Source organism: Haliotis asinina, chromosome 1 (genome assembly GCF_037392515.1).
Source record: "Haliotis asinina isolate JCU_RB_2024 chromosome 1, JCU_Hal_asi_v2, whole genome shotgun sequence".
NCBI classification, from domain to species: domain Eukaryota; kingdom Metazoa; phylum Mollusca; class Gastropoda; order Lepetellida; family Haliotidae; genus Haliotis; species Haliotis asinina.
In genome coordinates, this window is record NC_090280.1 from 14,182,189 (window position 1) to 14,208,429 (window position 26,241).

General features: G+C 41.2%; 1 protein-coding gene across 2 annotated transcripts; it reads left to right on the forward strand.

Moving 5' to 3' along the window:
* Positions 1–7,818: 7,818 nt before the first annotated feature.
* On the forward strand, positions 7,819–16,959 carry LOC137287235 (uncharacterized). Of its 2 annotated transcripts, XM_067819441.1 has the most exons (6): positions 7,819–7,889; positions 9,457–9,595; positions 10,888–10,950; positions 12,722–12,772; positions 13,046–13,105; positions 15,913–16,959. In XM_067819441.1, the coding sequence occupies exons 2-6, from the start codon at positions 9,481–9,483 to the stop codon at positions 15,972–15,974; spliced, it is 351 nt and encodes a 116-aa protein (XP_067675542.1). In that variant the 5' UTR covers positions 7,819–7,889; positions 9,457–9,480; the 3' UTR covers positions 15,975–16,959. The 2 variants fall into 2 exon arrangements, with proteins under 2 accessions (XP_067675542.1, XP_067675532.1); XM_067819431.1 differs by lacking the exon at positions 7,819–7,889 and having other exon boundaries at positions 9,257–9,595.
* Positions 16,960–26,241: the final 9,282 nt, after the last annotated feature.

The following is a 26,241-nucleotide window of genomic DNA, read 5'->3' on the forward strand; positions in this document are numbered from 1 at the left end:
ATTGTCCTCTTTTTCAGAGCAGACAGATCCTGCTCATATATAATTAAGTGTCCATATGTAAATGTATCCGTGTATTTTCGTCAATAAAATTATGCTTTCCAGAGGTCAAAACGTTCGCTGATCACGTGGAAGGCACGGGTTCGATTCTCGAAATGCATAGAACGTGTAACTTCAACATTCCTGAGACCCCCGCCACAATGTTAGACAAATGTATATCACTTTTCCGATATTTGGTCATTAATATATGCCTATTTCCAAGGTCAAAAGTTACTTAGAGGTGACTAAAATGGCTGACTGAATATCTGTTGCATTGCATTTCACTGACGTGGGCACTTCCACATGTGCTATCGACCAAACGTTTTCTTGCCAAGACCTTATATCGACATTATTTCGGAATGCGGCATTAAAAGAGTGAATTACTTTAGTTTTACGCCACACTCAGCAATATTCCTGCTATATGGCAGCGGTCTGTAAGTAATCGAATCTGGAGCAGACAATACAGTGATCAACAGCATGAGCATCGATCTACGCATGTGTCAACAAAGTTAGCGATACTAACCACTCGATCCCGTTAGTCGCCCCTTACGACAAACCTTAGTCTCGAGCGAAGTGATCGCTTATATCCTTTTTGTATCATTCAAACTGTTGAAAATGAACATCGATCATTTCTATCTTAAATGTCCATTTTACAATGATCTCAGAGAAAATACAATTCTCAAATATTACCATAATCTCCCATCACATGAGAAACTGTTTCAATTGTTCATGTCAAAGAATATAATTGTAATTAACAGTCTTGGAAAATGGTTATATCTAGCTCTTTACGTTTTTGCGATTGTAATGTCCCAACATCGTCATATGTTCTTTCCGTGCTAGGCGGCATTCATGTCAATGATGATATTGGCGCGTGTTCAATTGTGCACTTGGCTAAACAAGTATAATGGGCCTGTGCCCCCCCCCCCCCCCCCCCCCCCCCCCCTCCCCCTCACTGAAATACACTAAAAAGAGCACTGAATCTCCAATTAAGTCACTGCAGCCAGAAGAAACAGCCTTCGGAGGCCTGACCAGTCGGGATAGGGATATATGTAAATTATTCATTGACACACTGATGAAATATCAATTATAAAAATACCAATATCCTTAACTTATTTTGTCCAGTATAGTTTATCGTGAATTTGAATGGTGTCACGGTAAGAGATTTTACGTGTCCATGTTGTGGCTGGCTCATGCTGAGCTTAAATATTTGAAATAGGAATGTCTATTGCCAGCACTGTGTATAGCTGGTCATGCGATGTCCTGATGTAACTGGAAGTATATGTTTCATAGTAGATACTCAGCACCATTGACATCAGGGGGTGGCCACATACCGCTCTGCAGGCGGAGCATCAACAAACGACAACTCAGTTTGAACCATTGAGGAAGAAGGAAATTGTCCAACACTGATTTCACAAATAAATAAATCAATAAAATGTCTGGTTTCACTTCCTGGTAAGTATGACATATTCTGATCGCGTATTTCAGTGTCAAGTGTACTTATGAGATATCAGGTCACTGATAACATGTGGCAGGATGTGACTGTTATTCCTCATCGGTAAATATGTGCCCGAGTTCAAATTTCGCTCAACCAAAACTTACCTTATGGTCTGCAATAAATGCGTGTGACTTAACATTTTTTCACTCACTCTTAATCGCGCGAGATGATTCTATCCGGCTTTGAACTGGTATTCAGCCACCCATACTTGTCGTAAGAGGCGACTAACGGGATCTGGTGGCCAGGGTCGATGACGGTTGACACATGTCAGCGGGTCTAAATTGTGTAGATCGATGCTCTTGAAGTTGATCACTCGATTGTCTGATACTGGATCTAATATCTACAGACCACCGTCATATAGCTGAAATAATATTGAATGCGGCGTTAAACACCAAACAAAACCAAGGAAAAAACACCGACGTGTTGGTAATGTTGGCAGTAAACTGAATGCTGTATGTCACACAATTTCACCGTTCGTGATTCAGGACGAACCCTGGACAGTGGGATGCTCACACGACGAGAATGCGGAGTTGACTGACCCATTCACGCTGCTCTTGAAGACCAAACGGGTATGGACTCGACAGACTGGCCTCATCTCCCTGTAACTGGCGCGGCATCTATAGGTTTCATCGACTGTGTCTTGTCTTGCCGAGAGAACTATGTTCAAATGTCGTATGCGTGATATATTCAGGGTATTGATATGATAGCACAAGAATACAAAAATTATACATGGATTCCAATAAGTACCTATTCCTATCGACCTTCCTTACGACTTGTTGTCTATTTTACTAGACACAGGCTAGCGGGTCAGTGGTTGTTTTATACTCTGGTGGCACGGTTAGTAGGATCTTCACCACCCTGTAAGAGACCCCGTGATACAACCCCTGTGATATTCACCACCCTGTGATACAACCCCTGTGATATTCACCGCCCTGTAAAAGACCCTGTGATACAACCCCTGTGATCTTCACCACCCTGTAAAAGACCCTGTGATACAACCCCTGTGATCTTCACCACCCTGTAAGAGACCCTGTGATACAACCCCTGTGATCTTCACCACCCTGTAAGAGACCCTGTGATACAACCCCTGTGATCTTCACCACCCTGTAAGAGACCCTGTGATACAACTCCTGTGATCTTCACCACCCTGTAAAAGACCCTGTGATACAACTCCTGTGATCTTCATCACCCTGTAAGACACCATGTGATACAACCCATGTGATCTTCACCACCCTGTAAAAGACCCTGTGATACAACCCCTGTGATCTTCACCACCCTGTAAAAGACCCTGTGATACAACCCCTGTGATCTTCACCACCCTGTAAGAGACCCTGTGATACAACCCCTGTGAGCTTCACCACCCTGTAAAAGACCCTGTGATACAACCCCTGTGAGCTTCACCACCCTGTAAAAGACCCTGTGATACAACCCCTGTGATCTTCACCACCCTGTAAAAGACCCTGTGATACAACCCATGTGATCTCCACCACCCTGTAAGAGACCCTGTGATACAACCCCTGTGATCTTCACCACCCTGTAATAGACCCTGTGATACAACCCCTGTGATCTTCACCACCTTCAAATTACCTTCAGAACAATGTAATATACTGGTCACTTACACTGTATCAAGCTATTTTACGTTGTAATTTTAATTTTATTGTAATTTGATTGTGATTTTCAGCACTTGTTCTTCTGGGAAACCTTATAGGCTGTGCGCATTACCTGCCATGGGGTGTCGCCACTCAGGTGATTAATCACTAATTAATCCCTGTAGTTCATTTGTGATGTAGTTCAAATGAGATATAGTTCTTATTTGAGTATTTGTGACAAGAATTAGAAAAAAATATGTTTTTGCAAAAGCCGTGTGTAAGCAGGGCCATTTTGGAATGGTAGCTCGCCTTTTGACAGTTTTGGCACGTAGATTGTTCGGAAACACATGTAGTGTCTAGTTAGGTCAAGTAGTGACCTCTGCGTCGACTAAAGGTTCCATATCCTGTGTCTTGGGATGGTGCTTGTAATTGAAGATACCTAAAATGGCTTAGACTGAAGTAGAGTCGCCTGATTTCAGTCGTCCGATAACGTTGAGTACTTGCAATTCCCATAACAGATAATCATAAGACAACAATTCACGTTCATTTCATGTTTGGCTGTCGCGCCCCACGTGATTACGTTTGCCCAATTCTTTTTGCATTTTTGGGGACGTTCTTTATTCTACCCCTACAAATCACCCTGATGCAAACAGACATGAGGAATTCATTGGTATTCACTTTGCATATATATCAGCAATATTCAGTTAAATATTTTGTTCTACTTTTGCGATTATTTGTGTTCAGAGTATATTCCACATGTTTATGTTTTCTTGCTACTCTTTATGTACAGTAAGGTCAAATTTATTTTGATCAATAAAATCTGCAAACTAGTGTTTCCTCTTCATGGCTGTCTCAAGTACAGATCACCATGTCATGCATTATACTGTTCCTGGACAAAATGCATTTCAAATTCATAAAAGTGTATTGATATTCAAGGCGAACAACTGATACAAAACAAATTGTATTGAAGGTCCTGGTATATGTTTCAGGTTCTTTGTTTCAAAAGCTCAGTGTTGACAAATACTCCAACAACTTGAAATTGGTCATCTTTTTCATTGCACAACATGCTAGTCAATTCGTGAGCAAGTGGGTTGGGTTATTACGCCGATATAATAGTGAACCAAATCAACACGGTGATGAACAAGAGGAATGGGTTGCACACACTGTGTCCATGTAGGGAATCGAACCTGGACCTGCATGGCGAGCGAACGCTGTAGCCACTAGTGAGTCAGTGAGTGTAGTTATATGTCACATTTAGCAATATTCCAGCAAACATCACATCAGGGGACATCCTAAATGGGTATCAAATATTGTATCCATGCGGAGTGGGAGGGGGGGAGGGGGCGGTGGAGTAGCTTAGTGGTCAAAGCATTCGCTCGTCACGCCGAACACCTGGGTTCGATTCCCCGCGTGGGTTCAGTATGTGAAGCCAATTTCTGGTGTCCCCTGTCTTGACATTGCTGATATTGCTGAGAGCGGCGTTAAACTCACTCACTCACTTACTCTTTCTTTCGGGTTTTCAGTAAAACAGGATACACTGCAAATTGTCTAAATGGATATACTGCTTTTGTCTTAAGGTATGCATTCCTTTTATCTAAAGAGACACACTGCTATTATCTGCTTTGGATGCTTTGCTATTGTCTAAATGGATGCACTGCTATTGTTTAAAGGAATACATTGCTAAAGTCTATAGGGATGGATTGTTCTTGTGTACAGGGATATACTGCTATTGTCTGAAGGGATATACTGTTGTTGTCTAAATATACTGCTATTGTCTGAAGGGGTATGCTGCTATTCTCTCTGGGGATATACTGTTATTGTGCAAAGGATGCACAGCTATTGTTCAAAAGGTATACAATGATACTCTTGTCTGAAGGGATACACTGCTATTGTCTAAAGGGATATACTACTATTGTCTAAAGGGTTATACTGCTATTGTCTGAAAGGATATACTGCTATTGTCTAAAGGGATATACTGCTATTGTCTAAAGGGATATACTGCTATTGTCTGAAAGGATATACTGCTATTGTCTCAAGGGATGAGGGATATACTGCTATTGTCTCAAGGGATTAGGGATATACTGCTATTGTCTAAATAAAGGGATATACAGTTATTGTGTAAAGGAATACACCGCTACCCCATAGAGGGATGTGGTGTTACAGAGTGGTATGTCACAATATACTGGTAAACACATATAAGATCATCCACGACCTGACAAATGACCCCAATTTGCATACTTGAGAACGCCCCACAGAACGATCCACTTGAAACAAGAGGGAGACAGGTTGTCTGACAGATATCGAGAAGTTCATTTTCCCCGTGCGTTTCACGCATGAATTGTTATAGCACACTCGATTTGGGAACAGGTACAATCCCAACGAATTGAATCAACACAATATACTGAGCAAATATGTTTAGGACCACCGATCCATTTCACGAAGCAAAATTAACAAAATTGTTGAATATCTGAAATGCTTGTCAATGCCTCAATCATCTATTTGTCTTCGTTTTAACTAAAGGTTAGCGTGGAATATCAGTATCTTATGCCTGAAATTGCAGTCTTATCATTCGAAGGAATATGCGGTGTTGTTTTAATGGGTAAAGTTGACTTTTCGTCTGCTAAATATTAAATAGATAATAACTACATATAGTTAATTGTGTTTCATTTAACTTTTTAATATGTTAAAAGTTATCTGTTACTGAATGGTGGTGGCTAAATCAGAGTAGCAAGGGGGAAATATTTTTATCCCATAATTTTGTTCTTATTTCTCTGTACGGGCTGATTTTCGTCCATAATTCCTCTGGTGATCGACCGGGAATACATGTCTTGAAACGTATATAACCGGTTCCAGAGAAATTGTTAGTATTCAAACAATATTTCCAAATTTCTGTCATATTTTTATTATGGTCACCAAAATTGTGTAGAGAAAACTGAAAATACCTTTTGACATTGATAAGTCAGTGAGAAATATCTTTGTACACAGATTTGTCGGTTTAGGGATTACTCAGTAGATTTATCAGCGTCTAAAAAATATATATAATACAGACAACTCACCAAAGATTACTCGTTTTTTATGACAAAGTGTGGGAACAGTAAAAACCTGATATTGTATGTGTCAATTATTATACAAGACACAACAATGCTGGAAAATTAGGCGGACTTACTTATTTATGCTTTAATGATCACTCTCTGAATCAGTCTCGGTTACTGAATCACTTGCAAGTCCTAAGTCAATCACTAGTCTGTCAATTTCCCTTTCTACTGCGATTTCGCGTTGCCAGTAACCATCTTCAATTGTTTTAACATGTTTACAACATTCCGACCATTCATTTGCACCGATTGCAGACATCCTTTCATTTATGGCAACTCTTAAGGAACTTTTTGTCAACTGCAAGTTTTGTGAAGCGACATAATATTTCACATTTGCCCAAATTAACTCAGTCGGGTTTAGATCTGCTTGGTATGGAGGGAGACGTAGTACATCATGACCACGTTGCTTCAACATCGTGTCTACTCTGTAGACAGGACCCGATTTGTTGGATTTTGCAAGAAACAATAGTTCGGCTTTAAGCATTTTCTCATCAAATGAGATATTTTGCCTTTGTAGCCACGCTTATATTTCATCTTTCCTGTTGGCGGTTGTCGGACATTTGTCCACTTGCTTGCTATGATATGGTGCATTATCCATAACTTTGACAGAGTGCAGTTGAAGGTTTGGGATCAACTTTTCCTGGAGCCATTTGGAAAAATTATCAAAGTACATCTCGTCATGATAGTCTGCTGATTTGAGTTTGGAATCAAAAACAAGCAAAGCATTTGGAACAAAATCGTTTTCACCCCCTGCATGAACCACAATAAGCCGAGGTCCGGTGCCAGACGGAGGTTGAACCCCATTTATTACGACTTCACCCTCAAGTTGCCAACACTTTGGGACAATGTGGTGTACATGCAACCATGTTTCATCGATAAAGATGAGTGTTCGATTTTCCTCTCTGTATTTCTTTATTGCACGCAAGTATTGCAAACGCTTGGAAACAATGTCTATACGTTCCATTAAAAGTTTACGGTTTGATTGCGTTTTTCGCCACCTAAACCCCATGTCTTTCGGATTTTTTCGAAAACTTTCCATAGAACACTTGTAGTTCAACTGGCACTTTGCCAGATCATACATCGTATCCAGAGTGGGTAGTTTTTTTACGCCATATAAACTTTGTACAAATTGACGGACTGCACACCGGTCGAAATCATCAAGTTTGTAACTGCAAGTTTTGGGTTTGCGCAACTTGGTGGGACTGATAAATGTAGGTCCACTCGCACTCCTACCACCTTCTGCCTTAATTCGCTTTAAAATTGCCATTGAGAGTCCAGTAGCAAGGCTACCTTGTAAAAGAGAATCTGTTTTGGTTGCACAATTTTTGTCCTTATACATGATAACATTGTATGCTATCTCCCTTGCCTGAGAATGAACTATTTGCCCATATTTTCCTAACTTGGACATTTTTTTACTACAACTGAAATCTGTTTAAGAGTATTGAGACAGGTGTAAAACAGTAGCGAGACTGGTATTACACAGTAGCGAGACAGGTGTTAATCAGGAGCGGTGTTGATTTCATGTCACGGTTAGCATGTATTGCACGTCCATAATCGTCAAGCTACCTGTAGCAGCCAAGTGTTGTACCGCCTCTCTTGTCACAAATGCGTTTAGTGCGCAGGATCATCTAATCTGTGTCTAACAGTATATGGAATATTATGTGGACCTGAGTTGGGGTAGGTGAGATTATGTGCTGGAGACAGTGAGTTTGGAGACAGGTTACAGAGGGGAACGTGAGGTTGAGGGCTCCTTGGGGCAGGTAATGTGGGTTGGACGTCATGCTGTAGAGTGCAACGTGAAATGTTATAATAGGGCATGTAGGGAAAGTATGTTGTCACGGGGTAGCTGTAGGTGGGAGACCGGATATGGTATCTCTAGAATATGGTTCATTCTATTTAATAACACACAAACAAGCTGTCGATCGTACCCGCCCTATTCAGTAGAGCAATATGGATTGAAGTCTTAGACTTTGTGAACCCAGATAGAGTCAAATTCTGAAAGCAACAGATTGTATACATACATCAGCTCGGCCTGCAGAGGTTTCACAGTCAGCTTCACGCACCCGTAATTCTCTACTCACAATCACTACTAGTAACTGGTGTTGCGTTTCGTTGCTTATTATCCATCTAATGGGCTGCGTGATTACAGGACAGGGCCCTTGATGAGCGTTTGTAACAGACCAGATACTTCATGCACCCATATCGTGAAAAAAGCCATGTTGATTGCTCTGATTGTTATGTGTCGTCATCCTGGATCTACAGTTTCGCTACTGAATACAGCTGGGAGAACCAATACTAGGACCGGTTCCAGATCCGTGATCGATTATATGTAACTTTATATACTTCCCGTTAAATGTTTAGACTCACTAGTGTAAATATAGCCACTTACGTAAGACATCTGTTCTAAACTAGATTTTGCAAAATATTCCAATACTGTTTAAAGGTACTGTTTTCACATGAACTAATATATTGTAAAACAAATTCATAACGTTAAGATTATTGTCATGAGTTAAGTAAATGATAAACATTAGTGAAAATTATTGCCAGTTCTTAGCAAAACCTTACATCAAAACACAGCCGTTCACATTTATGATGCTTGCACAAGCGTTTCAGCAAATTTGATACATGATCCTCGTGCATCTCATTTGCATGAGGATCACGGAAAATGTCCAGAGAGCCAAGCTACATTTAGCGGGCATTTAGGGGACCAGTCATCACCCCCGACAACGACAGTGTGAAGCACAAGTGATATTAGTCATCTCCAAATTCGGATTACGAAACTATTTAACGTAAACTGGAATGTCGGCGCAGACGTCGCTGACGGCGAAGACTGTCTTGAAGTCCTTTACACGAATATGCATGGCGCCAGGTCTTTGTGGAAGTAACAGTAATTATGTCCACGACAAATACAGCGATATATGTGCATGTGGTGTCACAGCACGACCACGAACCACTTTGGGTCGTCATCTCCGACAATATGTTTGTGCTTCTCACCGACGCCATTAACAACGATACTACTTCCGGGTACTTCCGCAAGCATCACTGTAACCGGTTGCTATAGGCAAGTAGAGCGTGTGAGTGGGTGTTGTTGTAACAATTTCCCACTGAAAGCACCTGTGTTGGATGTATGTGTGTGTCTTTATGTCGGTGGAGGACGGTCTGATCAGGTTGGCTGGCCTTGTTACTTGATACTGACTACTAGTCTGTAATCGTATCAACTGTTTGTGTTGTTTGCTACTTGCAGAAGCTGCTAGTTCATGAGATAAACATGGAGGAGAAATATGTCATAGCCATAGCTGTGTGTGTGCCTGCAGTTGTGGTCATCATCACCGTTGTCGTCGTCGTCGCGGCGGTGTTAATCAGACGTCGGAGAAGGGTTGTTCGTAAGTACTGACTATATGTATGCTACGGTATGTATAATTTGTCCAGCACAGCCTCACCAAACTACATCGTCAGCGCTATACACATGAAGACTTTACTACTAGTAAATGATATTGCAATGAGCATTGTTCACTGTGCAAAATACTAACTTGCATTTTTTAACAATAGTTGTGAACTGTTGGTAACGATAGAAAATGCCATGTGAATGTCTGATTTTAGGGCAAACTGCTCTACCCCAGACGGTATATTTCTAGTTAGCTACAGTAATATTCTGTTGAAGAAGTGAACATTCCCTTCACGAATGTGTATTGTATCCCCTAGCTTCTATTCATCACTTCTATACATGGCATGGTACCTGTAATCAAAAACCAATCAAAAACATTTCCACAGAGGTTAGAGGTCGCTAGGATGTCCTAATGTTTATCACCTTTGACAGTCACATTCTACCCCTCTAGAAAGAAATCCTGCCACGGAAAATTTTGCCCAACCTGCCATTATCAATTGTTTGCGTTCATGTTTGCATAAATTTCCGCTCAGTCAGACTCCACCGCCAGCACCCTCTTCACCTTCAGATATTTGTATTTCGACAAACGGTTTAATGCCTTTAAGCTATGTATTTAAGATGTGTGACGGAGAATGTGTGTATTTTGTATTTAGACATGAGGGCAACGTCGAGTCGTTTACTAAGACCGATTCATCCGGCAGTTTCAAAGAATATGGTTTCATTCTTAAAATTGTATGGACCACATCTAGAGTGGTGTCCAACATCACTGGCAATTTTGTCCATTAAGCGAGATGTGGGACGTCACCGGTCCTGACCTATTTATCATATCTAGCTGGTGACACCCATTCTGTATTATACTGCAGATATCTGCGACACCTCAGGTTATATAATTACCTACAAGTGTTTTTGCACGTAACTTTTTTCTCGTGAGTGTTAAGATATCGAGACAGATTCTAATGCGTGTTACTTAAATGATGATTAATTAGGTTTAGTCTTACACCACACTCAGCAATATTCCACATACATGGAAGAGGTCTGTATAGAATCGAGTCTGAACCAAACAATCAAGTGATTACATGCATGAGCATCGATCTACGCAATCTGGGTGTTGTGACATGAGTCAACCAAGTCAGCACGCCTTTCATTTACACCCAAAGAGTCGTCACGTACACACTTCTGGTGCAAATAAAGGAGGGAGTTTTAACAAAAAGAAATATCTGAACTCTTTTATATATAATTATATCAATTGCTTATATACTTGCAGAAATTCCTTGCTACTGCTTTTTCTAGGCAGACGAGCGCAAGAAACAAGGCCAAAAAGCTCAGTTTCTGTTGAGGGCGTCCAGCAAGTTAGTAAGTATGAAAATTTATATCATGTGATTGTTTGTATTTGACATTTCATCTGCAAAAATAACAAAAAATTGAAACGTTACCCGCCATTCTGTTGTCTCCATGTCGCTTGGTTTCACTTCACAGACCAGCGGGAAAATACGTGATAAACTAAATCTAACACACTAGTTGATTGTGTTAACTTAATGTTTCTTTAGTGCTGTCACAAACTAAAGGGTAAGACTTCAGTCCGAGTCCCCCTTTAAATTTCATTCTAGTCAAATCATATCACCTGAGTATATATTCCTCATCTGATAAGATTGAGTTTTTAACATGTCTTACATACTGAAACACATATCCAGCATATAAAAACGGCAGTCTAAGAACGTCTTTCTCATTGTTAAAACATAGGGGGGATACGGGCAGAAGTCTTTCCAACTAGAGTAAACACAAACCCCTTATGTGCAAGTTAATGTAATTTATTAACTAAATCTGTCTTATCTGCAATAGTTCATATAGGCGTTCGCAATTACATTCTCACATCACCAAACACGCTCACACTGTTTTCCCTATACGCCCAAACACGCACATGATTCCTCACCATCACACATATACTTCTATACACTCTCATCCGCACTCACACCAACCCTCAAAATATCACAACACTACACATGTTATTTTTAAAGAAACACACAACAATTCATATTACTATTATGTTATATTCAAGGAAGGTGAAACAATTCAAGAAAGCACAAATCAATAAATATTGTATTCAGAACAAATCACTAACGATGTTACTATCACCACATATGAGATTTCAGACAGTCGGTTACAATCGTGGTAGGTTAGGGGTCCTTTCCCTGCATGTAAATGTGTTTACACACTTATAACTATGATCTCTGCTGATCTGTCAGCACAACCTTACTGACGGGGCACGTACACGCTTCCCCGACACACAGTACTGTGGTCGGGATTCATCCCCCACGATAGGAGGGACAGTCTTACCGAGTGTAAGACCTACCCCGGACACTAGATACAAAAAGCACACAATGTACTTGGTGACTTTACATGTACACAATATATATATTTCACACACATAGGATGTGTTTACATAGGTGTTTTACAGTCACTTGATACACAACACTGCCACTAGACATTACACATGCATTCTGACTGAATGTTATCATTATGCTCGTCAGTCTAAGGAAACATAGTCTCAGTGTTATTCGTTATATTCCACCACTGATCAGTAGTGGAGTGTAACGAAAGGTACTGAGGCTAAGTTTATGCTAGTATACTAGTTCAGGGACATTCTCAAATGTTTTCATATACATCACAATTCCATCATATTACTAATCTCAACAATAATATTACATATATTTCAACTCAGTTAATGTTCCGTATTTTAAGGCGAATATTAAATGTCAATACATTTACAAACAATTCACTGACATATTCTCACTGAAACATAACATAAAATATTATACTCATGCTAGCTGAATAGGCAGGGAAAACTGCCAACCTGGCACGCACATACACTTTCCAACAACCAGTTGGAAACTCACAACTTCCAAATCAGTCCTTATACACCCCCAAAGGTACTTGATCGCCCCCATGCATACTGTCCAGATACATACAATGGTCTCACACACTGCACATCTCAAACACAAGCAATTGCTCTCAGCTTACATCACTGATCTAGCTCGCATTTCGTAACTCCAAACACTTCAGATACGACATACTTTATACTATTGTGACCTTGACAAGTACATGCATTTTGCTCGATTTTTTTCAGGAGCTCCAAACATTTACCGAATCAGTCGCGATGACATCGTTGAGAGATCAGGTTCGTCATAAGATCATACTGATCATAAGATCAACTGAGAGATATCGGGGACCATACCAAGTTTTCACCTGATTAGACAAGAATGGCCAAGTCTGTTGTGGTTGTGTATCTAAATTTATTTGTCTTGTATCAGACCAAGGTAGTCATGGTTCTCATTCAATCATTTACAGACTTGGAGTTCCACCTCCGTCCATGATAGGGTCAATACGCGTTGTTCCTTGGGGCGACTGGTAATTTCTGTGCACGGTGTAATCAGAAACTGATCTCTTACAGGGAAAGACGACCTGGAGCTTAAAGGCGTGACCGTGAGTCCGACAGGACAAGAAGTTTCAGGTGATTATCACGCAGTGCTTTTTACCGGGGGTTGGGGGAGGGGGCAGTTGAATAGCACAGTGGTCACATCGAGGATAAGGGTTCGAGTCTCTACATGGATCCATTGTGTGAAGCGCATGATATTGCTGTAATATTGCTAAAGGTGGCGTAGAACCCAATTCACTCACTCTTTACCAGGTACTGAGAGTACTTGTCAATACCTACATCGAGTTAGTAGCAAGACCCTGAATGTTCCCGGTGTTTTTTGGTTTTGTTTGTTTTTCTTCCAGCTGAAACCAAAACTTCTGGACTTAAAAGAATATAGTGCGAAATCAACACACAGAAAAACAGTTTATGCGAGAAGTGTTTTTGTAGAATAAATGTTACGAAAATTCTAATAAAAACCAACAGGTTCATGATAAAATTAGGCAATATGGTATTTCTTTTTTAATTATTGCTTATTTTTGTTCCGTCACTCCGTTCAACCGGAAGCTGGCAGGGGTAATGGAGGCGAAGAACGATCTGAATACCACGAGTGGCGCTTAAAATGCTGAATAAAACATCTTTCACGGTAGTAATTACTAGGCATGGGGTAGGAAATCTGAGAGTACAACCAAGTGGGGAAATGGGAGTGTACTTTTGATACTATATTTTGACTTAAAAACTATTTTTCGTTCCGAGGAGAGGAAAGTACGCTGCGAACCTTTGCTCGATTCGCGCGCATACAAGAAGACTTTTCATACTTTCTATGCTGCGCAAGCCCATTTGCGCTACAGTGTGCCTGTGCAATAACGCTAGTCGGCTAACGATTATCTAACGTGTACAAAGAGACAAACATGTTTCTTTAAGCATAGGATACGTTTCGAGAAAGTTTTAACTTAGCTGGATCATTCCGGCTGCAAAAGAAGGTTCCAGATTACTCTTTGACTTCCATTCTAGATATATACTGCACAGCCAAAGAAATGCATCCCTGGCTTTTTGTAAAGTTTGTTAATTGAAGACACAAACATAAACGCTTATTATTAGGTGACTTCATTTTTTCGAAACTTGCGTTTTCTTTGCTGTTCAGTATAGCTACGGACACACCACTGCCCCCTGGTGAATCTGAAACAATGTTGTATAAATACAACACACAGAACAATGGGACCCGTATGTCTCGTCAGGCGCTACTTCCGGTAATAGATTTCCGGTGATATGCATGTATCAGAGAAACAGTTTTGGTTCAAAATATGACTTCCCTAGACTGTGTTACAATAATAATTATTACTTAATTAATAGCAAAAATATACAGAAAATACACACTCGTACCAACTGGACCAAGTGTTCTACAACGCTTGACTGCACAGTTGTTGACAGATGTACACGTGCTATTCATGCAACCTAGTCCAAGTGTGTAGCCTGTTGTTTGTCAAAGTTTTCTGAGTCGGGCAAGACCCGTGAAGGTCCCGGGGTAGAATAGGCCTTCAGCAATCCATGCTTGCCATACAAGGCGACTATGCTTATCGTAATAGGCTGACTAACGGGATCGGGTGGTCAGGCTCGCTCACTTGGTTGACACATGTCATCGGTTCCCAATTGCGCAGATCGATGCTCATGTATTTGGTCACTGGATTGTCTGGTCCAGACTCGATTATTTACAGACGCCGCCTTATAGCTGGAATATTGCTGAGTGCGTCGTAAAACTAAACTCACTCACTCACTGAGTATGTCGAGAGTGATAAGCCAGGACGTGACCCTAGTAACAGTGCTGTCGCCATTGCGGAAAAACGTTGTTTGTTACCGGAAGTACTTAAGTCTCGCAAAGTGTCCTGACGTCCTTACGCACCTGCCAAATGTCATCAGGCGATCAAGACAACAATCCTTGTTTCCATGTGTTATGTACCAGGTATGCTGCAGAGGCGACTCTGATTCAGGTAACTAGGATGAATTCAGAGATACACATAAATAGGATGGACTTGGTTGTTTGCTGCACCTGTCCTAGATTTATGTTGAGATACGTGTCCACTATCTTTTGTGCATTGTTTGGCCAAGAGCATTTAAAATATTAAATTATCACAAAGTAGAACAGGAAATCCATGAAGATCCAGGTTAGAACTGATCTTCAGCAGCCTATACTTGTCGAAAACGTCTCTATTGGGTTGACATATGCCATTGTATCCAAATTACATAGACAGATGTTCATGCTGTTGGTCACTGGGTTGTCTGGGTACTCGATTATTAACAAATTGCCGTCATTTTACGTCGTGGTGCACGGGTATGTCCCAGTGGAAGTTATGGGCAATCGTTTGATGCTGAGATGACACAACCTTTGGGATTATCAACTTCCTTATTTTAATAATTGTGTTTATTATTAACAGTTGCGACATTTCGGTATAGGTTCTTATATGCTTAACGGTAAACGATATAAGAATCAAGACGTTGCAGTTGTTAAGATAAAGAAGTTGATCATCCAGAAGTTGTGTCATGTCAAGACTAGCAACTTCTAGAATACCACTCAAACAAATCGCTGCATATATACATTTTATGATTGAACGGGGTTTTGTGGGCCTTGCATTTGCACTGTTTGGGCGGATTATGAAACAAGCGTGTTGATGACATTGGATAAGGGAGTTTTTCGCATTCGAATTTTCTTTCTAGCGCTTTATGATGCCTGATAAAATCTGCTCTCCACCGTGCATTATTCGTAGCATGGTCAGCTTGTCCCATACGACTATGATTAAGATAGAATGTTTCACATATGGATGAGCAGTGATAAAAACGTATCTTGCATATCACAACAAATCACCTACCCAGATTGCATTATGATACATGACCCTTTCTGTTACTAGCTGTGTGTCCCCCGACACCGCCCGTGGGTGGAGTTCAGCCGCCGCATCTCCCGCCCATATAATACTAGGACAAGCTCACCACCATCTACAGCTGTATCACATGACAACTGAATAGACGAAACAGTTCATAGTGCATGAGTACAGACTGTGTCACATGACGGTTGGAGTCAGTGTAAACAACAGCGTCTGACGTCATGAATTCGTCGGGAACGTTAGCAAATCAGCGTTTGATATGAGAGTGAAAAGACACATGGAGATTATACATTTCCTGGACATGACGCGAGTTCATGAGAACTGGTCCAAATTGCGACATATTGACATAATAAACATATAATAATGATAAATATAAGGAAATCGGCAGGGACCGAGATGTCAGTTCGACACATCCGAGAATTCGTCTCAACCGAGTTCGAGACAATGGGGTTCGACTGTAATTGTGTGTGTGAACAACAGAGTCAGACATGGAAATGGCGATCTAGACATATTATTACATTAGGCGTCAGTAAGTGACAAGATGAGCTCCACCTGTAGAACTGCTTGTGTGATGTGAAGTCACCTGAATCGAAACTCCAATAGCTGGGATGTTATAGGATTTCACAGTTGTGTGGTTGTGTATACGGTGGGGGCTACAGAAGGATTTCTGTTCAGGGCCAAGCTGTTCCGGAGCTCTCTTAGCGCTAGGATAGTCGTAAGTTAATGTTAAGTGGGTTAATGTTGATGCATGACACTTACTGTCATGTTTACACTGAGACAGTTTGACAGTTGCATATAGAAGTGAAACAGATGTTAAAATATGTTCAACAGTTGGTAATGCAATGTTTGTTTGTTTAAGCCGTACTCGGCATTTTGTTTCACTGAATCTCGATTACAAAATCCTCAAGTAGTTTGACTAATTCTCAGAAACGTTAAGCTTGAAGCTCATGAGACATACTATTCAGCCACCAGCCCGGTCGTAAATCATGTATGGCTCAGTGAAAGGGAAGTAACTGAGTCGTTCTCACTTTGTAAATTGACCATGTGATGATGATTTAAACCGTTGTCCTATCATTTTAATCTATGTATTACGTGTCTCAGGAGTGAGTGTGTAAAAATGAAATCTGTGTCGTGATGCCGCGTATGACCAGGCACAATGACGAACCATCTGGATATTAGCAGGCACAGTAACGGTCTATCTGGATCAGTCACTGGGCACAGTAACTAATTATATAGATCCTATCAGGCGTATGGCCAGGCACAATGGCGAACCATCTGGATCCTATCGGGCACAGTAACTAATTATATAGATCCTATCCGGCGTATGACCAGACACAATGACGAACCATGTGTATCCTATCGGGCACAGTAACTAATTATATAGATCCTATCAGGCGTATGACCAGGCACAATGACGAACCATCTGGATATTAGCAGGCACAGTAACGGTCTATCTGCATCAGTCACTGGGCACAGTAACGAATTATATAGATCCTATCAGGCGTATGACCAGGCACAATGACGAACCATCTGGATCCTATCGGGCACAGTAACGGTCTATCGGGATCCTGTCAGGCACAAGAACGGTCCACTTGGATGCTATCGGGCACAGTAATGGTCTGTCTGATAAGAGCGTTGGTAGAAGCTTTACAAATACGCAGTTTTACTCCTCCTATTGAAGAACGAATAAGTTCAATTTTTGTACTCTTTTAACCATTACATATGAAAGACTTGCGGTTAGTCTTAAGTGGAAAACCAAACTCATTCTTAAAAAACTTGTGGTTAATTCATACCGAGCGACTAGAAGTTGCCCAAAAGCCGTATGCTTCACTCTCGCTCGTCGACGAAACCACAGACAGGTTACGTAACTCTATCGCCACAGCCCTGCAGTGACATCACAGGAGGAACGATTGTCAGTTAGTTATATAGCAAATGTGTAGGAAGCTCGTCATTTTGTTGATTTCTCGACGTCGACAAAGACATGCCGAATTGTTGGGTTGCCGTCGATTGCTCCTAGGGGTCGAGTGATGGTGTCACTATGCACAGATTTCATGGCCAAAAGGATGTTGCATGACACAACTTGTAACATATCGACTTCTTCCATGAAAGCGAGGTGGGGGTCGAAGTGACAATATCATTATAAGTAAAATCACATTGACCACCGCCTCGCCTCCAAAAGTGAAAGTGTTATGTTATAAGCAATGCCATGCAAAATCCTATTGTCCATCAATCAAATGCATATTTTACTACCAGTAGGAAGTTATTTTGATTTTGTAAGTAGGTGAAAACAAACTTAAATAGCATTTATCATCAGACAGGAGCCGCCGTTTTTGAAAATCGTGAAGTCACGGGCTAAAGTCCATTTGAAATAATGAGATTATGGTTTGTTTTCATCAAGTAAGAAAATCAAAATACTTCCTCCTAAAAGTTGAATATGCATTTGAATCATGACCAAAAGGATTTTGAATGACACATAACGACTTCTTCCACAGAAGCGAAGTGTAAATAACGTGCGATAAATTTCTTCACTTGCTATATTCCCTTGGTTTGTAAACTTTCACTCACCAGTATGTAGACACTTGTCAATGTAGTCTTTATCTTTGGTCTTATAATCCTATAATCATACTTATATGCATTTTGAAACTTAATAAAAAGAAGCGATCTGCTAATACTTATAGCGAATTATTACAGGAATGTCATACCTAGACATTTTATAGTTGGCCAATGCGAATCATAATTAGCACGCACGCCTTAGTGTATCTTGTCTGTATCATTTTACTTCACGACGAAAACAATGATTCTGTTGAATGATACGGCAGCTTAATAAAAACAAAATGCAAACATTAAAATTCACACAAATCAAAAGTTATAGGAGAATGTCAGGCTATTACATTGTTTGAGGAATGTATCCATCAATATGCACAAAAACGAGCGATGTACCATTCATCTGCAGTTTTCCCAAGTGATGTGTCTTTCAACAATCTAATATACGAAGAAGTGATGTATCGGTTTAGGTTTTTCACATTGCTATATAGTTTCACTGGTTACCCAAGATAGCACACCTGGCAACTAATTGCATGATGTCCGTCATTCTTTTCAAAAAGTTATTTTTAGTTAGTTAGTAATGAGCAATCAATCAATGTATTGGCGGTTAATCCTTTGAAAGAAGACTTTTGTTTTTACAAAGACACAGACACGACAAAGTGTATTCAGTATAGATTAGTAGAATAGTCCTTCAGCAACCCCTGCTTGCCATAAAAGGTGACTATGCTTGTCGTAAGAGGCGACCAGCGGGATCGGGTGGTCAGGCTCGCTCACTTGGTTGACACATTTCATCGGTTCCCAATTGCACAGATCAATGCTCATGTTCTTGATCACTGGATTGTCTGGTCCAGACTCGATTATTTACCGACGCCGCCATATAGCTGGAATATTGCTGAGTGCGTCGTAAAACTAAACTCACTCACTCACTTGATCGATCCAAACACAAGAAATGCCAAATGGGGACCTTTGTTGGGTAATCTAAGTGGCAACCTAGTGGTACCCAGTGATTTTGACAGAATCGTCTATGAAAACAAGCAGGAGATAAAACTGAATGATAGTAGATTATGAGAACAAATGTCTTTCATTTTTTCAAAACAGCTGTAGCCATTTCAGGTTCGTACAAACGTTACTGTGAAATAGTTTACCCCCTGAAATGTAGATGAATTCTGCATAGGCCCTCATATTACGTCACGGAGACGTGCCGCTCTGATTGGCTGAAATTACGCTCGCGGCTGAGAATTGTGCACTGTTGTCAAAAAGGTCGAGTTAAAGATCGAAATGAGTAGTTTTAATGACTGGGTTTCAGTTATAACGATGCCAATGAGTCATTTATGTATTTGTACCCCTAGAGTACATGTGATCATTTTATAGAAATCAAGGCTATGACATCCCCTCAGATTACAACCACCTTGTCCACATACAATCATCGACTCAACACACTCTGGCTTCACCCCAACCTCCCTAACTCGCCACTGGTTTCCCACTATTTAATCCCTAATCATCTTGGCTTCTGCCGAATTAACGTCCTTGCACCAATTGTCAGGGTATTAACACTCATCTCATTTTGGTATGGTAAGCTCATCAGCATGTCATTGTAGCCCATCATATAACTTTCTTGTATGCTGTGTTTTCCCACATTTGTCATTGTTGTGGCATTATCTGATCTTGTATATAAAGTGGTATACCCCACCATTCCCTATATCCTTGAAAACGGTATAAGAACCAGTATCGAAACGTCGCAATTCTTAAAATAAAGAAGTTGCTCATCCATGAAGTTGTGTCATCTCTATCTGGATACTATGGGACATAATAAAGAACAGTAATGGTGTAGCTGGATACTAGCAGACACAGTAACAGTGTAGCTGGATACTACCAGACACAGGAACGGTATAGCTGGATACCAGCAGACACAGTAACAGTATAGCTGGATACTACCAGACACAGTAACGGTGTAGCTGGATACCAGCAGACACAGTAACGGTGTAGCTGGATACCAGCAGACACAGTAACGGTGTAGCTGGATACCAGTAGACAAAGTAACGGTCTAGCTGGTTACCAGCAGACGGAGTAACGGTCTAGCTGGTTACCAGCAGACGGAGTAACGGTGTAGCTGGATAACAGCAGACACAGTAACGGTATAGCTGGATAACAGCAGACACAGTAACGGTATAGCTGGATAACAGCAGACACAGTAACGGTATAGCTGGATAACAGCAGACACAGCAACGGTATAGCTGGATAACAGCAGACACAGTAACGGTATAGCTGGTTACCAGCAGACACAGTAACGGTATAGCTGGATACCAGCAGACACAGTAACGGTGTAGCTGGATACCAGCAGACACAGTAACGGTGTAGCTGGATACCAGCAGACACAGTAACGGTATAGCTGGTTACCAGCAGACACGGCAACGGTATAGCTGGATACCAGCAGACACAGTAACGGTGTAGCTGGATACCAGCAGACACAGTAACGGTATAGCTGGATACTACCAGACACAGTAACAGTATACCTGGATACCAGCAGACACAGTAACGGTGTAGCTGGATACTACCAGACACAGTAACAGTATAGCTGGATACCAGCAGACACAGTAACGGTCTAACTGGTTACCAGCAGACACAGTAACGGTATAGCTGGATACCAGCAGACACAGTAACGGTATAGCTGGATACCAGCATACACAGTAACGATGTAGCTGGATAACAGCAGACACAGTAACGGTGTAGCTGGTTACCAGCAGACAAAGTAACGGTGTAGCTGGATACTACCAGACACAGTAACAGTATACCTGGATACCAGCAGACACAGTAACGGTGTAGCTGGATACCAGCAGACACAGTAACGGTCTAACTGGATAACAGCAGACACAGTAACGGTATAGCTGGATACTACCAGACACAGTAACGGTGTAGCTGGATACTACCAGACACAGTAACGGTGTAGCTGGATACCAGCAGACACAGTAACGGTGTAGCTGGATACCACCAGACACAGTAACGGTGTAGCTGGATACCAGCAGACACAGTAACGGTGTAGCTGGATACCAGCAGACACAGTAACGGTGTAGCTGGATACTACCAGACACAGCAACGGTATAGCTGCATACTACCAGACACAGTAACGGTCTAGCTGGATAACAGCAGACACAGTAACGGTATAGCTGGATACCAGCAGACACAGTAACGGTGTAGCTGGATACTACCAGACACAGTAACGGTGTAGCTGGATACCAGCAGACACAGTAACGGTCTATCATTATTGCGACTCGCATACATGCAACATTTCTTACATCCTCCACTGGATGCCAACATGCATACAATCATCACATCGACATCATCCTCTCATGCATCTCAGCGATCAGACACCATAACAGTACCAACCCCTGCAGACACTCGACACACATATCGTAGTACATCGGTATTCAGTTGTGTAATCCGAGTATTATGCAGGAACAAACACTCCTGGTTCAGACATCACACGTTTAATATTTAATGTTCATGAAGAGTCCAATGACGTAAGACTGAATGGCAGTGTAGGTCAGGTTTACTTTGTATACATACAGTGTGGGTCAGGTTTACTTTGTATACATACAGTGTAGGTCAGGTTTACTTTGTATACATACAGTGTAGGTCAGGTTTACTTTGTATACAAACAGTGTGGGTCAGGTTTACTTTCTATACATACAGTGTAGGTCGGGTTTACTTTGTATACATACAGTGTGGGTCAGGTTTACTTTGTATACATGCAGTGTGGGTCAGGTTTACTTTGTATACATACAGTGTGGGTCGGGTTTACTTTGTATACATACAGTGTGGGTCAGGTTTACTTTGTATACATACAGTGTGGGTCAGGTTTACTTTGTATACATACAGTGTAGGTCAGGTTTACTTTGTATACATACAGTGTAGGTCAGGTTTACTTTGTATACATACAGTGTAGGTCAGGTTTACTTTGTATACATACAGTGTAGGTCAGGTTTACTTTGTATACATACAGTGTAGGTCAGGTTTACTTTGTATACATACAGTGTAGGTCGGGTTTACTTTGTATACATACAGTGTAGGTCAGGTTTACTTTGCATACATACAGTGTGGGTCAGGTTTACTTTGTATACATACAGTGTGGGTCGGGTTTACTTTGTATACATACAGTGTAGGTCGGGTTTACTTTGTATACAATACAGTGTAGGTCAGGTTTACTTTGTATACAATACAGTGTAGGTCAGGTTTACTTTGTATACATACAGTGTGGGTCAGGTTTACTTTGTATACATACAGTGTGAGTCAGGTTTACTTTGTATACATACAGTGTGGGTCAGGTTTACTTTGTATACATACAGTGTGGGTTGGGTTTACTTTGTATACATACAGTGTGGGTCAGGTTTACTTTGTATACACGCAGTGTGGGTCAGGTTTACTTTGTATACAATACAGTGTAGGTCGGGTTTACTTTGTATACATACAGTGTAGGTCGGGTTTACTTTGTATACATGCAGTGTGGGTCAGGTTTACTTTGTATACATACAGTGTAGGTCAGGTTTACTTTGTATGCATACAGTGTGGGTCAGGTTTACTTTGTATACATACAGTGTGGGTCAGGTTTACTTTGTATACATACAGTGTGGGTCAGGTTTACATTGTATACATGCAGTGTGGGTCAGGTTTACTTTGTATACATACAGTGTGGGTCAGGTTTTCTTTGTATACATGCAGTGTGGGTCAGGTTTACTTTGTATACATACAGTGTAGGTCAGGTTTACTTTGTATACATACAGTGTAGGTCAGGTTTACTTTGTATACATACAGTGTAGGTCAGGTTTACTTTGTATACATACAGTGTAGGTCGGGTTTACTTTGTATACATATAGTGTAGGTCGGGTTTACTTTGTATACATACAGTGTGGGTCAGGTTTACTTTGTATACATACAGTGTGGGTCGGGTTTACTTTGTACAAATACATTGTGTGAGTCAGATTCAGTTTGTACACATATAGTGTGTGTTTCAGGGTCAGTTTGTACACATACAGTGAGTAGGTCAGGTTCAGTTTGTAACATCCAGTGTGTGGGTCACGTTCAGTTTGTACACATACAGTGTGTGGGTCAGGTTCTACATATACTTTGCGTGGGTCAGGTTCACTTTGTACACATACATTGTGTGAGTCAGCTTCAGTTTGTACACATACAGTGTGTGTCACGTTTAGTTTGTACACATACAGTGTGTGAGTCACGTTCAGTTTCTACATATACTTTGCGTGGGGCAGGTTCTCTTTGTACACATATAGTGTGTGAGTCAGTTTCAGTTTGTACACATACAGTGTGTGAGTCAGGTTCTGTTTGTACACATACTTTCCGTGGGTCAGGTTCTGTTTCTACACACAGTGTTTTTGACAGTGTCAGTTTGTACACATACATTTTGTGAGTAAGGTTCAGTTTCTACACTTACAATGTGTGAGTCAGGTTCACTTTGCACACATACAGTGTGGAGGTCAGGTTCAGTTTGTACACATACAATGTGAAGATCAGGTTCTGTTTGCACACATATAGTGTGTGAGTCATGTTCAGTTTGTACATATGTGAGTCAGTGTCAGTCTGTACTCATACATTATGTGGGTCAGGTTCTCTTTGTACACATACATTGTGTGAGTCAGGTTCAGTTTGGACACATACAGTGTGAAGGTCAGGTTCCGTTTGTACACATGCAGTGTGTCAGTCACGTTTACCTTGTACATAAGTGAGTCAGGTTCAGTTTGTACATGCACTTTGCGTGGGTCAGGATCTGTTTCTACACAAACAGTATGTAGGGCAGGTTCAGTTTGTATACACACAGTTTGTACGTCAGGCTCGGTTTGTACACATACAGTGTGTGGGTCAGTTTCACTTTGTACACATACGCTGCATGGGTCAGGTTCTGTTTGTACACAACAGTGTGTGAGTCAGGTTCAGTTTGTAAAATACCTTGATTGGATCAGGTTCTGTTTGTACACAAACAGTGTTTTGTCAGTGTCAGTTTGTACACATACATTTTGTGAGTAAGGTTCAGTTTCTACACTTACATTGTGTTAGTCAGGTTCACTTTTGCACACATGCAGTGTAAAGGTCGGGTTCAGTTTGTACACATACAGTGTGAAGGTCGGGTTCAGTTTATACACATACAGTGTGAAGGTCGGGTTCAGTTTGTACACAGTCGATGTGTGGGTCAGGGTCTGTTTGAACGCATACAGTGTTCTTGTCAGTGTCCGTTTGTACACTTACATTGTGCGGGTCAGGGTCATTTTGTACACATACAGCGTGTAAGTCAGGTCCAGTTTGTACACATACAGTGTCTGAGTCAGGTTCAGTTTGAACACATACAGTGTGTGGATCAGGTTCAGTTTGTGCACATACTTGGCGTGAATCAGGTTCTGTTTTCTACACGTACAGTGTGTTGGGCCAAGTTCATTTTGCACATATACAGTGTTTTTGTCAGTGTCAGTTTGTACTGCCTGTCAAGCCCATGCTGGTCCTGTTACTGTTGGTACCTTGGGTTCTTTGAGCTGTGCCTGGTGCAGCAGGGTGCTGGTGCAGTTCAGTCAATGCTGGTGTAGTGAGGTGCTGTTCAGTCGATTGCCTGTGTAGTGACGTGCTGTTCAGTCGATTGCCGGTGTAGTGAGGTACTGTTCAGTCAATGCTGGTGTAGTGAGGTGCTGTTCAGTCGATGCTGGTGTAGTGAGGTGCTGTTCAGTCGATTGCCTGTGTAGTGACGTGCTGTTCAGTCGATGCTGGTGTAGTGAGGTGCTGTTCAGTCGATGCTGGTGTAGTGAGGTGCTGTTCGGTAGATGCTAGTATAGTGAGCCCTGCAGTCAGATGCGAGGGAGAGGCGGTGGCCGTTCTTCATTAACTGACGGAACGGGGGGACACACGGCTGACAACAGAAAAGAACAGCAATTTGTCCCAATTTACAAACAGTTTAGCCGACAACCCAGAATTGTTTATATGAGACAGTAACTTTTGCACCCAAGAAAAATGTTTTTACCTTTACTTGGTAACAGGTTTGCCTGTAACTGACAAGCCAAAATCAGGTTTACCTCTAACTGAGAAAACTACACCAGGTTTACCCGTGATTGCCAAGCCAACATCGAGTTTATCAGTAACTGACAAGCCAACATACATTTTACCTGTAACCGACAAGCCAACATCATGTTTACCTTTAACTTTATCACCTTGTACACCATTTAGCCTCAAGTCATCTCTTCCTGGAACAAATCAGCTGTGTCTCAGTTTTTAGTTGAAGAGCCAAGGTAGTAGTTACTAGTTGAAATAGCTATGAAACAAAATAGCTATGACTGATATCTTCAGTTAATGTGTCAAAATTGCAAATGTTAACGTTGAGATACAGTTCTTTCAAACATCTTTTTTATTCTATCCAGAAAACTCAGCAAAGGACATTCAGGTTACAATTCAATGAGCCTATGATTTACAAATTATCTGAACAGTTCATGACAGGAAGACTAAAACTTATAAAGGGCGCTGATATTACACTGCATTTAAGAAGAGCACTTTGTTATCATATAATAATGTGACGTGTGAGTCTAATAATGCCAAGATTGTTGGTCAGAATCTGAAATTGGAAGTTGATTTTGTTGATGGCAATGTACTACTGGAAGGTACAGCGATTGGAGCAAACCGGGTGAAGTTATTCACAAAGTCTGATCAGAGTCTGTCCTTTATTGAGAAGCTCTCCTTTGCCCGAATGAAGTCGGCTGGTTTCATGTGTAAAACTGATGGATTCCTTCTTGTTGCTCAGGACCAGTCACTTCCGTACCGCAATCG

Coding starts and splice junctions, on each gene's coding strand:
- LOC137287235 (XM_067819441.1), top strand. CDS start 9,481: ATGGAGGAGAAATATGTCATAGCCATAGCTGTGTGTGTGCCTGCAGTT. Junction 9,596..10,887: donor ACGTCGGAGAAGGGTTGTTC/GTAAGTACTGAC, acceptor TGCTTTTTCTAG/GCAGACGAGCGCAAGAAACA. Junction 13,106..15,912: donor GACAGGACAAGAAGTTTCAG/GTGATTATCACG, acceptor TTCTGTTACTAG/CTGTGTGTCCCCCGACACCG.